Source organism: Limulus polyphemus, unplaced genomic scaffold (assembly GCF_000517525.1).
Source record: "Limulus polyphemus unplaced genomic scaffold, Limulus_polyphemus-2.1.2 Scaffold24, whole genome shotgun sequence".
Lineage (NCBI taxonomy): Eukaryota > Metazoa > Arthropoda > Merostomata > Xiphosura > Limulidae > Limulus > Limulus polyphemus.
The window spans coordinates 417,409-436,108 of NW_013665634.1; the positions used below are offsets into that span (position 1 = coordinate 417,409).

At 34.8% G+C, this 18,700-nt stretch overlaps 1 protein-coding gene across 1 annotated transcript in view; it reads left to right on the top strand.

The window, feature by feature from the left end:
* The window catches only part of LOC106458689 (potassium voltage-gated channel subfamily H member 8-like), a 127,738-nt gene that overhangs the window by 55,123 nt on the left and 53,915 nt on the right, over positions 1–18,700 (top strand). Inside the window, exons 4-6 of the mRNA XM_022385397.1 lie at positions 14,286–14,519; positions 14,811–14,948; positions 16,423–16,559. Coding sequence (XP_022241105.1) covers positions 14,286–14,519; positions 14,811–14,948; positions 16,423–16,559 — 509 coding nt within the window. The remainder of the gene's footprint in view (positions 1–14,285; positions 14,520–14,810; positions 14,949–16,422; positions 16,560–18,700) is intronic.

An 18,700-nucleotide genomic window follows, 5' to 3' on the forward strand; every position in this document is an offset into this window, starting at 1 on the left:
AACTAATTTTTCCATTTGGTAATATTACAAGGACATCAGTAGTTTGAACATAAATAACTCCTGTTTGGTAATATTACAAGGACATCAGTAGTTTGAACATAAATAACTCCTGTTTGGTAATATTACAAGGACATCAGTAGTTTGAACATCAATAACTCCTGGAAGAAAATCTTATTTTAACCAGTGTGACGCGAAGTTACTTTCTTGGTATTAGTTCAAATACCTGGAAATGTGTATTGAAACTCAGTGTCATATAGATGGAATATACGAATACGTAATACTTATTAAGAAAATCATACCAATCTTCTCAAATTGTAGTTACGTCCTGTCCTTGTATTAGTGCCCCCCCCCCTCGTTTGGTCAGTGATAAGTTTCAAAACTTACAATTATAAACCGGTGGTTTGATTCCCAGCGGTGGAAATAGCAGTCCATTGTGAATCTATGTGTAAACAAACAAACAAACCATTTATTGATTTCTTTGTATTACTAATAAGCTATGCACAAGAAACGTCTTGCAGAGGCTATAATCAGAATTTACTCTGAACTTGTGTCGCTTTGATTTTATTGTAAGGCTGTAAGTTAATAAGTTGGGCTTGTTTTTGTTTCTTTGAGTTCTTCTTTCCGCAAACGAGTAGTAAAATAATACTAGCAAGCGTACATCAAGCATTAGTAGAAAATATTACGATGAAAAACGAAGATCTCAGTGTAGCTAGTATAAGTTTTTATTTTTGAATGATTTCGTCCTCACCTAATTTCCTTAAGTCTCATATCATTCTACATCATGCAATATAAGTGATGTCAGAATCTCAGATAGCAACTAAAACAATGTACTATGATAGTAAAGTGAATGTTTAGAATGTGAGCTTTCCCCATATTTATAGAAATATACACAACTTTTACTCAAAAAGTAATACTTTTTAATTGTACTCTGAATTTCGCTACTCCAGTTCCGAGCTGATGATTGTAAGTCATAACACATATAATTGCTTCCATAATTACAAAAGAATATAATTAGAACAACTGAAACGATAGTGAACTATAATGAACATTTCTCATTAATCTCAATTGTTTCAAGCTGGAAAGTTAGTAACGCTAATATCAGATACGCATAGCAAACATCCATACTACAGTAAGTATATTAGAGTACTTTCAACAGTACATCGCTTAATTTAAATCTGTGTTTGATGTTATCACGTGACAAGACAAGCTGAACGACTATACGCTAAGAACTTCTGTATCTCGACGAAAGTAATTTTTATTTCGTCCTTGTATTTGATCAGGGCTGCGTAATGTAACTTATGATAAAAATACTATTAAAAAGAATGCAGATGAAACAACTTTTATAAACACGTGAAAAATAGAATCCGAAATGTGTGTTTTTTGTTGTTGTTTGCTTAATATTGGTTTATGGACCGAGAACGGTGCTCGTTCGTGTAAAGTAATACATACTTGCAACAGGTTAGGCCTTGCTGTTTCACGTACAATTTGTAGTAGCTAAAGTTGGTTAACATTGGTTATTTTCTGTGAACTTTATAATAACTGAACATAACAGTGTTATATGATCTACAATTGTTCATAGTATGAAATAATTTTTTATGTCAAATTATCGTTTTTTGAATGATAATTCTGATAAGAAGGATTCGAACTTAGAACTACGTGAATATTGGAACATTATCGTCATACCTCATTTTCAGTACATTGTTTAAAAAAATCATATTTCGACTTTTTACTTCTATTCTCAAAGAATTGTAAAGACACACTTTTTGTTGCTGAAGTTCCCTATCGAACACCTTCTTTTGTTGTTACAGGATATTAAATTTCTTATACCTTTTCAATCGCGAAATAGAAACAGATGGCAATTCTGACTTATAGTTTCAATTTATACCAGTATGAAGTATGTTACGTTATTTCGAAATAAATATATCTAGGGTTTAAAAAAAGAGCGATTTCGTACCTCATGATATACGTTTTCCACTTGAATAACGTTTTTGACGCAGAATCTACATTAGGAATTGGAAATTTATACACATAAAGTATCCTGCTTAGCCTAATAAAAAAATAAGTAGTGCCTTGCGGTTCTCAAAACAAATTCTTAGTATATTAGATATATTGTTGCACCCTTCTCTTTAATACGCCCCCTAGTGGCACAGCAGTACGTCTGCGGACTTACAACTCTAGAATCCGAGTTTCGATCTCCGTGGTGGGCAGAGCATAGCTAACCCATTGTGTTGCTTCATGCTTATCTTCAAATAAACTCTTTAATACTTCTCTGTTTATTTATTTATCTAAAGAGATATTACCGATTAATTTGGATAATTGTTTTGTGTTTCTAAGTTAAAAAAAATGTACAATTAAGATTACTTCAAAAACAAGAACCTTTTGGAAAGGAACGTGATAATAAATTGTTATTACCTTTCAAAATTTTTGTAACTGAATTAAACATTTTTCGAACGTTTGTTACTTAAAAAACTAATCTGTAACGAGATTGTGCGATTTTTTTATAGCTAGACAAAAAACATCAACAATTTAATTCCACAGTGTTCTAAGATTAAAGAAGAATTAAACAAACCCAAGGGGATGAGGTAACACTATTCTTTATATATAGGTTGTTCCTTTTGCAGATGATGAGTTTCGTCCTAATACTGCGGCTCTTCAGTGGGTCAGTGTTAAATGTACGGACTTAGAACGCTAAAATCTGGGGTTTGATTCCTCGCGGTGAACAGAGCGTTAAACTTTGCGTTAAAACAACAGCACACGTACAAAGACACACTTTAACACTGCACTTTGTTCTTCCTAAGGAACAAGTTTTCTTCCACAAAACAGATCCAAAGTTTGTTCGTTAGGGCGCTTGACTCGTAATATGAGGGTCGTGGGTTCGAATCACTCTCCTACCAAACATGCTCGCTCTTTCAGCCATGCAAGCGTTATAATATGACAGTCAATCCCAGAATTCTTTGGTAAAACAGTAGCCCAAGAGTTGGCGATGGGTGGTGATAACTAGCTGCCTTTCCCTAGTCTTTCACTGCTAAATTAGGGACGGATAGCGCAGATAGCCCTCGTGTAGCTTTGCGCGAAAATCGAAACAAAAAAAACAATATCCAAAGTTCCCATGAAACATCTCGAAACATTTTAACTCATTGTACTAAAATCTAGTGAACCCTACCGTATAGGAAATGTTTTATATAAGTTTAAAGTCTGTTCAGAATACCATTAGTAAACAATTCCTTGACACCGTGCACCATTGTTGAGTCAGCAAAACATCAATTCCAATTCGTAACCCTAAGTATCAGCATTGTTATCACATAGTGTGTTAACAAGAAATTAGATTTTTACAAATTAAGTTTTTATTATGTGAGAAAAGTTTCCTCTCCGGTTCTCTGCATAAGTCATTCAGAGATTTGTTTCTTGAAGACACATTGTTGGAGATCTCGGCTGCCTTTTTACTCTCCAAAACATTCTTACCACTTTCCAAGTTACAATGTTCTATGTTACTTCTCTATTGTGAATTTCTTTCAGTTGTATTGCTAATTGTAGGCAGTGGAAAAGAGTTCAAATTGAAGAAAACGTTAAAATGCGTTAGAGTTTCACCAAACTAAATGATGGTTTTGAATAAACATTTCATATTTTAACACGCTGCAACTTATTTGTATTTTTATAAGAAATACGAACACTTTTTATGTTTCAGCATTTCGTTAAAAATCAGTCACCCAAAGCAGTGAAACATGAATTAGATAAATACAAAATCAAACGTGGTTGATATTATAGAAATAACCGTATCCTTTAATTCTTCTTACATTGTATATGTACAGAAGCATTCTTCATTTATCTACTAATTTATCGCTTATGCTCAGAATTTCTGAGGAAGTTTTGAGTGAGGCTTATCTTTCATTATAGCAGCAGCTGTAAAGTAGCTTTCTGATCGTATATTAGTAATTAAAAATGTAATTTGTCACCTGCATTACATTAGCTTTTCAAAATGATCATAAGTAAAATGAAGCATAGTCCTACAAGAACAAATAAAATTAAACACATTCCGAAATCAAACTTTTGTTAGTGACAACATATTATATTTCGTTTTTATTTTTTTGTTGGTTCCAAACGAATCGTGTAGAAACTATTTCGTTGTTCCAGTTTTTTAAGAGATTTGCTGTTCCACTAACTAATACAATATAGAGCTTTGTAAGGAAATTGTTAAAGAATTTATTAGAAAATATTTGGATATTAATGAAAAGGCTAAATATCTTAGACAATATTTGTCAGATATACATAGAGAAGGTTGAATGACTAACAGATATTATTAAAAATAAAAGGTTGATAAGCAGTCTATTCTAAGAAACTTAAACCAACAATTTAAGAATATACTACATGATTTGATTTCTTATAGTAGTGTTACTGCTTTAAAACTGTTCTTCGCCATGCTGCTGCTTTACGTTTGATTCAAGTTCAAAGCATTACACATTTTGAATTCAATAATAATGGTTCGCTCTCCGTTTAGCGCATGCGTTAGTTTACAATAACTCGAAGCTATCACTCATACGAAAGTTCAGGTTTCTCTGACAGTTCGAACGAGGATGTTTTCGATAACTGAGAATGGAGATTATATAACATCTTAACTCAGTAATAGTATATTTTTTCCCGAAGTTTCGTCGATAACGCTACGTTTGTACGTTCCACGCTTCACTTCTAAGCTTGTTTCCGTAGACTTAGAATAAAGTCTTGTAGGTGAGTTTCCGTAGACCTAGAATAAAGTCTTGTTGGTGAAATTTCCGAAATAAAAACACACATTATCCTGGAATTACGTCTTATATTATCTTTCTTTTTCAACATTGTCTTCCATTCTCCACTTATACGTTGCTTTATTTAAACGATATCGAGGAATGAAAAATGTAATGCTTCCCACGTACCATAAGTTTTATTGAAGCCAAATCTCCATTTATCCAATTTCTGTTACATTCTCTATGTTGAAAATGTAGCAGAAATAAGCTCTAATTTAAAAATGATTTGACGTTTTGTTTTTCGTTCTCGCTTTACGTAAGACGTTAAAAGCCCTTTGATTCAGACGACTGATGTGAAAAATGCAGCGGGTTCGAAACAGAATTTAAAACATCAGCTTAAGTTTCAAGAGCCAAATATATGACGTAAAACAAAGCCTTCTTTCTTCACTTTGTAAGATTTATTTTTCAACTTGCGAAAGATGATTTATCGTTAAATATTGTGATCAACTCGTTATATTCCTTCTTTACCAAAATTATTCATGAGTTAAAGGAAAAATAACAGAAATTCAAGAAAATCTACTAACACCGTACAAAGAGTGTTATTTTTCAACTGAAAAACAACGTTTAGGTATTGCGTGAACTTTATGTAAATACCTATAGATCGAAAGCTTCTCTAAATTAAATTTAGAACTTTGATTTGTTTAGTAAACAAGCGAAGAGATTGCTGATATAGAAACATCTACTTCTATAATAATTTTTGACCTGATATTTTAAGCATGTGAAAAACAAACAAACTTGGAAGTTCATTTTTAATCATACGTTCATCATTCACTAGTCTTTCTATAAACTCTTGCTAAGTCTATGAACTTCAATCCCTGTAATAGACTCCTTCCTAGATTTATTTTTATTATCAATATTACACAGTAATGGTATAATTATCTTCGTAAATGTACAGTACCATAAGTATAAAGTGTGTTTCTTCAAACTATTCATAAAAAGCATTAAGAAAATCAATATACTTTTCTAAATGTGCAAATTTTTCTTAAGACATAAATTGTTTCAGTAAAACTCACACATATCAGTGTGTATGCGTGTGTAGTAGCGGGGTATTTTTTTTCTTGGTTATTGGTTCTGTACGCAAAGTTTTTCAGTGTATCACAATGAATATCTTTAATAAAATTTAAATTTCGGCCATTACACAATACATAAATCAGACGTTCTCGTACAGGATCATTACACAGTACATAAATCAGACGTTTTCGTACAGGATTATTACACAGTACATAAATCAGACGTTTTCGTACAGGATCATAATATAAAATTGCATTCATTTAAGCTAACTTTTTTATTTGTTATGAAACCTATCGTATGCTAGAGAAAATATAAACCTTTCAGTTTGTCTGTGTAACTCAGAGCTTTACATAATAAAATCAATCCTATACCAATCTGTTATATAAAGAATAGCTTCTGTTATGAAAGAAGCAACTTCTGTTATACAAGGAACAACTTGTGTTATAAAAGGAACACCTTCTGTCATGAAATAAACAACTTCTGTTATATAAGGAACAACTTCTGTTATACAAGGAATAGCTTCTGTTATGAAAGAAACAACTTATGTTATACAAGGAATAGCTTCTGTTATGAAAGAAACAACTTCTGTTATACAAGGAACAACTTGTGTTATATAAGGAACAACTTCTGTTATATAAGGAACAACTTCTGTTATACAAGGAATAGCTTCTGTTATGAAAGAAACAACTTTTGTTATACAAGGAACAACTAGTGTTATACAAGGAACAACTTCTGTTATATAAGGAACAACTTCTGTTATACAAGGAACACCTTCTGTTATATAAGGAACACCTTCTGTTATATAAGGAAAACGCTTCTGTTATATAAGGAAACCTTCTGTTATGCAAGAAACAACTTCTGCTATATTAGGTTGTCAAGAAATGAATGGCGTGTTTTGAAACACTTTCATTAACCACCCCCCCAAAAATGTACTTCACGTATAATAGTTATACGAACCATCTAAACGTCACGTTAGGGTAACCTATATAATGTGTAAAGTTTAATATACTTTAATCCCTTATAGTGATGGTACATAACGAGACACACATTCGGCATGTAATGTTGTTTGAATACAAGAAGGGAAACAACGCCTTTGTATCCACAAGGAATATCAAAGAAGTTTATGGAAATATTTTGAACATTCGTAAGTGTCAATGATGGTTCAGCAAATTTCGTTCAGGTGGCTTTATCCTTAAAAACTGTGATGGCAGGGACCGACATGTTGGAATTGATATTGATGCCCTGAAGACGCTTGTTGAGTGTAACCCAAGGCAACACACTCGTGAAATGGCCCTGAAATTGCAGGCTTCTTATGAAATAATACGTAAACATCTAAGAAATACGGGAAAATTCCATAAAGAAGGCGTTTGGGTGATGAAAAATGGATTCTCTATGCGAATATTAAACCCCAAAAACAATGGCTCAGTCCTAGACAATATCAACTTCCGATCCTCAAACCTGGACTCCATCCAAAGGAAGTGATGCTTTGCATTTGGTGGGACATCAAATGAGTGATTCATTTCGAACTTCTCAATCCACAGCGAACTGTCAATGCAGAGATCTATAGTCAGCAACTGGAACGTTTAAATTAAGCCCTTCATCAGAAACGCCCTTCAGTCGTCAATCGGAAAGGTGTTCTTATTCTTCTCCACGACAATGCACGTCCACATGCGGCACGTTTGACGCAACACAAGATTATAGAGCTGGGTTGGGAAGTTCTCCCCCACCTATCATATTCTCCAGATATGGTACCATCAGATCACCATCTTTTTCGTTAGCTGCAACACCAACTTAATGGGAAAACGTATGCAAATGGGGATGGTGTTAAAGAGGACATCGACATGCTTTTTGCTTCAAAGCCAAGTGATTTCTTTAATCAGGGCATTAACAACCTAATTGTAAGATGGAAAAGCATCATCGGTAAAAATGAAAACTACTTCATTTAATAAATGATTTGTTTGATATATAAGTTGTTTGGTTTTTTTCATCTAAAAACAGCGACATTAATTTCTTGACGACTTAATACAAGGAACAACTTCTGTTATCTAATGAACAGCTTCTGTTATGTAAGGAACAACTTCTGTTACCTAATGAACAGCTTCTGTTATACAAGGAACAACTTCTTTTATCTAATGAACAGTTTGTATTATATAAGGAAGAACTTATATTATCTAATGAACATCTTTAGGAAGAGCTTATATTATCTAATGAACAGCTTATGTTATGTAAGGAAAAGCCTATATTATCTAATGGGTGCCTCGGCGTGGCCAGGTGGCTAGGGCGCTCGACTTGCAATCTGAGGGTCGCGGGTTCGAATCCCTATCCCATCAAACATGCTCGCCATTTCAGCTGTGGGGGTGTTATGATGTGACGGTAATCTCACTATTCGTTGGTAAAGGAGTAGCCCAAGAGTTGGCGGTGGGTGGTGATGACTAGCTGCCTTCCTTCTAATCTTACACTGTTAAATTAGGGACGGCTAGCGCAGATAGCCCTTGTGTAGCTTTGCGCGAAATTCAAAAACAAATAAAACAATTATCTAATGAACAGCTTATGTTATGTAAGGAAGAGCTTATATTATTTAATGAACATCTTATGTTATGTAAGGAATAGCTTATATTATCTAATGAACATCTTATGTTAGGTAAGGAAGAGCTTATATTATCTAATGAACATCTTATGTTATGTAAGGAAGAGCGTATATTATCTAATGAACAGCTTGTGTTATGGAAGCAACAGCTTATATTATCTAATGAACAGCTCATATTATGTAAGGAATAGCATATGTTAGGTAATGAATAACTTATCTAAGGAACAGCTTATGTTATCTAATAAACAACTTATGTTATGTAAGGGACAACTTATTTTATCTAATGAACATCTTCTGTTATATAAAGAACAACTCTGTTATATAAGGAAAAGCTTCTGTTATTTAAGGAACAGCTTATGTTATGTAATTCTAATGTGTTTTGTGCTAAAATAAAACAGAAGTCCAAACCATTTAGTGTTAAATACGCGTCACATGTTTTTTTTTGGGGGGGGAAAGGTTGGAAGTGATTTTAGCAGTTATCTTCTACATAACCCAATCTATCATTGATCTATTTGTCATAAAACATAATCAGTTATTGATCTAATTACTATAAAACGTAATCAGTTATTGAGTTATTTGTTACGGAACGTAATCAATTAACGGGTAGACTATTGTACAGTATTAGCAATTATTGAATAATTTATTATACAGCATGAGAAATATCTGAACAATTTACTACAGAACATTATCAGTTATTTAACATAATCGTTTATTAAGTTACTTTCTGCATAACTCAATTAATAATTGATTTTTATCATTCGCTTATATTACTTTAGCTCGTTTTAATAAATTTCAACCGAAATATTATTCTGATTGAAAGCTGCATGACCAACACTTATATATAAAAACCTGAGCTAAATAAAAGGTGAAATAAGCCTTAACTTGTTTTCAAATGTATTATGTAGTGACTAGCGCCGTGTTTTATCTTTTCGTGCCAAAAATACAAATTGGTAACAGTTCCGCATTTTGTTTCTATAGCAACCGCGGATCATTATGTGAAAAAAATTTCTTTATCGACCTACTGAACGTTTATTTTACCCTTATAACCTACTTGATTCAAAGCCATAAATAAACCAAGAAAGGTAAAGCAGTTTCTGATTGGTTTCTCTTCTAGCTTTTAAAATCGTCGAAAATCTCCTTGTCTAATGAAATCTAACCTGGTCTATTTCTTATCATTATTTAAAAAATAATGATTTTTTTTCTGTCGTTTTCCAATTGTATTGTAATTTTAAAACGTTTATCCTTCATTTTGGTCATGTAAATTATTTTTATTAGTTTGTTTTTCTTGTCCCTTGGTGGGTCAGTGGTAAATTTGCGGACTTACAACACTAAAATTCAGGGCTCGATTCTCCACGGTAGACAGACGTGAATAGTCAGCTTTGTGTTAAAACAAATAAAGAAATCAACTTTTCATATTAATTTTAAGTGTTTTATTTTGATGCTTGCAAAATCAACCAGAACGCTTAGAGCTAACTGTAAATTAAACATTAGGCCTATTAACGATTAGTTTCAGAATTTGATTTGGACATGTTTTGAAGCATTGGCTAATTGACTTTTAATAATTTCACAGACTTGTTGATAGCTTTGCGTAAATTAGATGTAATGGTCAGTTTTCATGATGGCATATGGTAACTACAAGCACTTGACATTTTTTTCACAGATGGTTGCCAGGGTTTGACATGGTAAGTACAAGCAATTGACATTTTTTTCCCCAGATGGTTGCCAGGGTTTGTTTTATTACACCTATATATATATTGTTACTGTGTCAATCTGAAATAGAAGTATATCTACAAGAAAATCAAATCATTGTTATAGTGACCAGGATCAGAATTAATTTTTAATATTTAAGTCTTTTATTTTGAAACTTATGCTTAGAGCAGAGAAGGAAATATTTTTGTGACCACCGTATTTCTTAAAACTTCTTCTTTATTGCAGTATCACATCACATGCTTGGATTGAAGGAAATACCGTAATAACCCTAGTTTCAACTGAAGCGAAATAACTCTCATACGAGAGCCTCGTTTTTTCTAGTAGCTCTAGAAGTCACGTGAATGCAGTTGGTTAAAGCAAAACACGTGGGAGACTCTAACTTGATTTCCTCAATAGCGATTTCCGATAGCAGCTAGAACTCTAGTGAGAAAAACAATTTGTCCATCGGCTTTTATCGTAATGAATGGCAGTCGAATACCAGACAGAATTCTTATTAAAAAGCGTTTTTACCTTAGACTTTGAGCGTCAATAAAATGGTGTAATCCTGCAAGTTCATACCTGAAAACGTAATATATTTTAAACAGTCTGAGTTTAGTGATTTCATATTGTGCAGAGTGGCAAACGTTTATCTCTTCCTCGAATTGACGGAGTTGGTCCATTTTTATTTTTAGTGGCAAACCTTTATCATTTTAACACTTTGGGAGTGATTAGTTTAATGTTATGTTTGACTCCATTATTATTTAAAGAAACAATTTATATGCAGTATTGGAAATAATTACGGAAACTGTGAAGAAAGGATATAAAAGGCAAATAATATCAGAATGCCCCTCCTCTTTATCGTGGGGAAAATTATCCACACCAAAGTACAGTTACTTGTTGATAGTTTACTCTGTGGTTAGTTCTCATTCAACTAATAATAAAGTTCCGTACCATAATATATTATATATATAAGTACAGGCGGTCATACCATACCCAGTAATAGTAGTGTGAATTCAGTTATGGTTCACAGTTCTGAAATATCGCATGACAATGCGTAGAAATCAGAATTTTAGTTAGTCCATAAAAAAAAAGGATTGCGGAAATTCTCCATGTTTCAATAAGAACTGTACCCAAGATACTGGAGAAGGTACGTGTAACAATAGAAGTGTCAGAAGTTGAAAAGCGAAACGTTCCAAAAGTGATGTTAAGTATCTCGGAGTATTTTCTTTACAAGATAGATGATGGTCAAGTACAGATCTGGACAACAATTTTGCTGTAAATACAGGTTTGTGGAAGTTATCTAGAGAACAGTAAGATACACATCGGCACGAAGTGCTCTCAATAGACGTGTAACTGTTCAAAAATAGTTGTGAAGAAGAGGTGATCAAACCAAATAATTGAATTGGGCAGAACACCACAAACAGTGGAGTGAGCAAAGTTGGAGATGTGTCTTTTTGCATAGATGAATTTTTAGGCAACAATCAACAGCATTTTGTTCGACATTTTGTTCTAGAGGTCAAGTGAGGATTGTTGGTTAAAGCAGATCACTTGGGAGACTAACTCGATTTCCGATAGGAGTCAGAACTCTCGAGAGAAGAACAATTTGCCGATCGGCTTTTATCGTTATGAATGGAAGTCGAATCCCCAAAGGTCTAGGGGAACGGTATCATGGTCAATATATATCATATACAGTGGTGAGTGATCAACACAAGTATAGGGCTATATTTCAGCCAATGATGTTGGTGATCCGCACAAAACTGATATCATCATGACTACTGACCACTTTAGTTTCTGATTCATAATGAATTCGGCTCATTGAGCGGGGATTCATCTTCTAGAGACAGTGATCCTAAAGATATGGCGAATGTGACCAAACAATATATTTACTGTAAAGAGGACAATGGTACTTTCACAATCATGGCTGTGTTTGTACAAAATCTCGATACGAATATTCGTGAGGCTACGAGCCTTTTTAAAAACTGAGGCCGAAAGGATGATTATAAAGAGAAATATATAACATTTGGAATACTTTCCTGCTTTAATAAACTGTAAGGTGTTGTTTCTGTTATCGTTGGTGCTGTTTTCTTAGTGCAAAGCAACATAATTGATTATCTTCACTCTGTCCACTGTGGAGAATCTAACCCCGGACTTTTAACACTGTAAGTCCGTAAACTTAGTGCTAACCCACCGGGGGGGAGAAGTAAGATGCAATACTCTGTGTAAGGCAAAGGTTGTTTTATTTGCTATTAAGCACAAAGCTACACAAAGGGTTATCTGTGCTCTACCCACTATGGGTATCGAAACCCGGTTTCTCCGCAGACATACCAATAAGCCACCGGGGGGAGGGCGTAAAACAAAGGACTCATTTACAAAATATTAGTGCATTGTACAACTTATTAGCATTTTTTTCATATTTTCTATGATAATGCTTTGTATCGTTAACAAACTAACTATCTAGTTGTTTGTTGCTCCTGTATTTCTCTCGCTTGTGTGTTTCCATAATTATTTCAGTTTTTCTATAAACCTAGGTTCACCCTTTTAATATAACGAGAATGAGATCATAAGGTTATGGTTAGCTCGTGTGAAGTTTTATTTTTCTGCTTCTAAATTCAATAATCTTTTTTTTTTAATGAAAACTACTGTAATAATAACGATGTTTGTGCCTTCTCAAGTGCAAATCTGCAGCACTGGCAACATTTATATATTTGGTTCGCGACGAGTTCCTAACCAATCGATATTGTAATGCCGCCAGGAAAAAGATTATTGCTGGGGGAATTTTTCAAAGCTCTTTCAGAAGAAGGAATTTTTCTATTGCAGGATTGTTAAACGACGAGGAGTCTAGGGACAAAACATTTCAAAAGGGAGATTTTAGTATTCTTCATCGAAGTGGGAAAAGCCGCCCAACAGAATGTTTAGGCAAGCAACTGACTCCAAAACAACTCTCAAACCAATCCTGAGCACTGCCCTCATTCAAAAAGCATAGACTATGGCTATTATAAAGGAGCACTTTGACTTAAAACCTAGCTTTGTTACAGTTAAGCACAAAGCTACAAAAAGAGCTATCTGTGCTCCTCCCACCGCGGTTATCGAAACTATTTTTGGTTTTGTATGCCCTCAGCCTTATCGTTGAGCCATCGGGGGGGGGGGGGGCTTGACCTAAAATGGCCGTTATGATAAAGTTGAGCATATTCTCTGGTACCGTTAAGAAGATAATAAACAACGATTTAAAGTTCACGAAGGCTCACGAGCTTCCAGTAACACCTCAAAATCAATGGCTATTCTCATGGGAAAGATAGCGAAAGATACTGGAATGTCAGGATTCTCATTCAATGCAGCTACAGAATACATTTGTGTTTTTATTCTTTTTGGTATTCTTAATCATGTTCTTGGAAAACGACTTTTATGTTCAGTGAAGAATCTGTGAAAAGTTTTTCAAGGTGTGTGTGTGTGTGTTTCAAAACTGACCCTGCCGTCCTTCACAAAAGTTTGTTACAATAAAAAATATGGTGACGGACAATATTTCGTAATAATGACCATCAGCTTGAGCACGATTGACGACCGAGAAAGTAGTTCCAAAAGCAGCACGTAAAGCAGAAGATCGCTCCTATAAAGTACGATTAACGCTCAGTAGATATATCCTTAGCTAGATTTAATTTTTTTATATCTCGTAAAATATATTTAATAGCTATGAATAAGTGTTTACGTTAAGTAAATTCGCTTTATACTTTCTTTAAACAGAAACGTTTCATTTTCTCTTCTGTGAATCACCTAGAAAATGTATTATTGATCCATTCACCTTGATATAATGGTTTTATTGGTTACATATAGTTCTATGCCACCAATGCATCCAGGAATGCCTGTTTGCACATAGCAACAACAATATACCAATAAATCCTTCTGTCACCTGGCCGGCATGGCTAGGTTGTTAGGGCGCTCTACTCGCAATCTGAGGGTCGCGGGTTGGAATCCCCGTCCCACCAAACATGCTCTCCCTTTCAGCAGTGGAGACGTTATAATATGACGGTCAATCCCACTATTCGTTAGTAAAAGAGTAGCCCAAGAATTGGCGGTGGATGGTGATGACTAGCTGCCTTCCCTCTAGTCTTACACTGCTAAATTAGGGACGGGTAGTACAGATAAACCTCGTGTAGCTTTCCGCGAAATTCAAAAACAAACAAACAAACAAATCTACTGTCACCTAAACTGTTTCCATTTCTTTGTAGATAGCAATTTTGTGCTGGGAAATGCACAAGTTCCATCAATATATCCGATCGTGTACTGCTCTGACGGGTTCTGTGACCTCACCGGTTACCCCAGGGCCCAGATCATGCAGAAAAGCTGTGCTTGTACTTTCCTCTTTGGGTCTGAAACAACTAAAGAAGACAAAGAACAGATCGAGATGGCACTGTGTAATAAAACTGAACTGAAACTGGAAGTGGTCTTCTACACAAGAACTGGTTGGTAATTTTTACTGTTGTGTTTCGATTCAAGTCTTTATATGCTACGAAAGATTAAAAGTTTTCAGGGTAGTTGCACATGATATCTTGTGAAAAATGTAACTTTTCTGTTGTTTTTTTTTAATTTGCCAAAAAGCAACTTATAGTTTAGAGCTTATATTACAACAGTGTGTTTGATTTGTAACCAAATTATGCTTAAAAATCTCAAGAAGACCATGTTTTCCTATGATAGAAGTAAAATCGGACATAATATAAATTCTCATTTATAAATCCTGGTATTGCTCTTTCCAGGTATCCCTTTTTGGTGTCTTCTGGACATCGTTCCAATCAAAAACGAAAAGCACGAAGTAGTGTTGTTCCTTGCTTCACACAAGGATATCACGAAGACGAAGATCGCCGAGATAGAAATGAACGAAACGTATAATAGTGGTGAGATAAGTTGTAGTACTTCTCCTTTGCCTTCGTGATTGTATGCATATTTTCCGAATAAGTTATTTTTTAACTGATAAAGTCAATGCAAAACGAGGAAAAAAACGGATATTCACTTGAAGCTAAATATCTGCAAAAAGGGCGTTGGCCCGGCATGGTCAGGTGATTAGGGCGCTTGACTCGGGTTCGAATCCCCGTCCCACCAAACATGATCACCCTTTCAGCCGTGGGGACGTTATTATGTGACGACCAATCCCACTATTCGTTTGGTAAAAGAGTAGCCCAAGAGTTGGCGGTGGGTGGTGATGACTAGCTCCCTTCCCTCTAGTTTTATACTGCTATATTAGGGACGGCTAGCGCAGATAGCCCTCGTGTAACTTTGCGCGAAATTTAAAACAAGAAAACAAAACAAAAAGGGCGTTTGAAATGTGATAGCGTGTGCTATTGAAAATTAAAAGAATAACACATGGCTGCGAATTTAAACTTCATAAATACGGTTTTGATTTTAATAACGGATTTTCTATAATTCAGCTACGCATATTTCGAAAATAATATTCTTTTTTTTTTTATCGCGTAACGATTTTTTTTTATAAATCGGGAATAAAGAAAAAAAAATCTTACTTAGGCCAAATTGACAAGAAATTTACCAGAAGTATAACAGAATATGTTTGGGTTATTTACACAACCTCTTGTTGCCATAGCGACGAATAAATAATAGTGAAAAGGCAAAAAAATAATTTCAAAGTGCACGCACAAACAAATACTATCCAGAAATGACACGTCCTGCGGCCTGTTAACCGTTTATATACTAGTGGTGTGTTTCTCGTCTGTTCTAGAACGATCGATAAGTCTCTCACGTCGCGATTGGTCTAGAGACATCTATAGCCAGTGATTGTCAACATTTTAAGCATAATAAAATGTGACCCGATTTTAATGAGCATTATTCACTTATGTAAAAGTACATATGACATTTTGTGAAAAATCTGTATGGGATGGAGAAAAATGGATATCATTTTCGGTTTCATCGTACAGGAGTTATTGTAGAGCATGTAAAAATTTCAATACAATAAAACCATCGCAGGTCTGAGCTGGGAAAAATCAGTTATTCAGCAGCACATGTCCCCAGTATTGCGTGTTGATTCATTTGGGATGGGAATTAATATCGCAACTCATTTGATAAAAATAATGAGTTTCAGAACAATTCTTTTGTATTATTAATGTTTTCTTGATAAAGTATGAATGATACGACTATTACACGTATATGTAATATACTTGTAACTGTTTCACATAATTTATTATAAGACAAATAAATTATAGTCTCAACGTATCTTTTATGTATTTATACATGAGATTGTTTTAAGTATTTTAGACGTATTTCTTGAAAACATTGCTTTGTAAGCCCATAGTAGATGGAACGTGCTTATATACATCATTTTTGATCTTTTAAAGGAGTTTCCATCTTTTCGTCATATAGATGCTAACGGTAACCTCGAACCCGAAGGATGTTTATCTACTAACAACTACCAACGCCGCAGAAGCCGTGCTGTGTTATACCAGTTGTCTGGTCATTACCGTCAAGACAATATGAAATCCAAACTTAAGCTGAACAATGTAATATTTGTATTATATCGTGTGAAACTTGATATAGGATATAAGAGTTTGAATACACTTGTGTTATACAGATTATATCAGTGTTTAGTTTATCCAAACAATTATTTGACAAAATGTATTCTTTTATAACTGACGAATTATTAGACAGACTGTCAACAAACCTGGGAGTGACGTTGTTGGTCAATGTTTAAGTCCGACTCCCTATATCGCCCCCTGCGAATCTCTGTCTTCTTCGTGCGTTGAATGATTACGTAAAGTGGCGGTATACGAAAGAAGTGGCTGTCGCCGCAAATGAGCGCCGTGGCTACAAGGGCGACATGTTTAGTACCTACGTATTTGGTTTACGGTGAGCTCTCGACCATTCAACAATGTAATACTGTCACATAAGACTTATGGCTGAATGGATATTGTTGTTTGTTGAATTTCGCGTAAAGCCACTGGAGAAGGACTATCTACGCTAGCTGTCCCTAATTTTGAAGGGATATATTAGAAGGGAAAGTAGTTAAGTCAACAGTACCCACCGTCAACTCGTGGGCTACTCTAATCAAAGTATAACTAAGCCATTTCCCTTGTCACGCACCTGCGGTCCCAAAGTTCGAAACGCGAATTATTTTGGCAGGAAATGGGCGCAAACCACGGACCCTCAGATCCACAGTCAGGTACGCTAACCATAGGTCGATATTGGCCCACCGAATAGAAGAAGAATGGTCGTACAGTGAGACTGTTAGACGACGTTGACCCAAAGGACGGAGCAACATATTTTGTACAACAGAGGATTTAGAACAGTAACGGGCTGCAAAGCTAGACGTTCAGACAATCCAGAGCCACTGCAATGACACTGCTTACATCGTTAGCAGTGTAAGAAATAATAATATGAACTTTCCAAACCAAACTTCGCAAGTCTAGCCCCACCTCAAAATCAAAGGCTGTTTTCATGAAAATGTGGCCGAAGAAACTGAAATCACAACCCCATTAGGCCATGTACCGGCCAATTCTCCCTATACAGTTTCAGTCAACTTTGGCACCGTTGGTTTGCTTAAGCGTGATCATGGAACCCGACGTTCATGTACAGTGCGGGTTCTAAGGAAGGTTTGTCAAATTGTATGTCTAGAATTTATCTCGCTGTCTTTCGACAAAACTTACCAGAATGAAAATTACGTTGTCGGAACATAGTGCATAGTCATAGTCATCGAACTAAGCACAATCGAGATAGTACTTCCAAGGTCGGGTTCTGGAACATCTTTTTTATAAGGTGCAATTAGCTTCAGGAGTAATATAATAGGATAAATAGTTCAGTTTATTTTACATTATATTATACTATATTAGCTATATATATTTGTGTGTAGCTGCATGAATACTTCTAGTTTTGTTGTTGTGTTACTTTAAGCAAGAATGAAGAGTGGACAGATAATAATTTATGCAATCTTAGCTGTTCACTTAAATAAAACTGTTAAGAGGTCGTATTTCTAAGCCTAATCGATATTTCAGTGACTTTGTGATTTTTATTGAACTACCTAACTTATCCGTCCAAATGAGGAAGACAGAGAGCCACAGGGGGGAATGACATAGGTGGGTGACAGATCCGAATGCCGATCCTCTGGGGTCCGAATGATACATACCAGGTTGGGCGAAAATTATTTCAGCGGTTCACCAGTTATAAGCTGACACAGACAGACTTTTGTCAAATAAAGGTTTGGATTATTAAGTCTATGTAGAATTAAAATATCATTATTCATAGATTACAAGAAACATCTCCTATTGAAATGATGCTTTAGAAATAATTATAATAAAGTTAAACATTTGTAATATTAAATTTAATCCAACTGTTAAACTGTTAAATAAGTTTGTCTTTACTGTGAACTTTCCGTAGATAAAGATTCGTTTTACATGACGAAAAAGTAAAACGAAAATACTTCATTTTCGGCATTTTTCTAAACCATTAAGTTTTAGATGTTATACGGGGGAACCCAACCTGACATTTAAAGGTGTAATAATCGCCTGTTCCTACCATAAAACGGTTGGAAATCTGAAACTATCAAATCTTAGGGAACTGAGTGTTTCGGAATGTGCCTATTGGATATAAATTGACCACGTATCATTTAACTAAACCATTAGTAATAAAGCACGTGTAATAGACACCC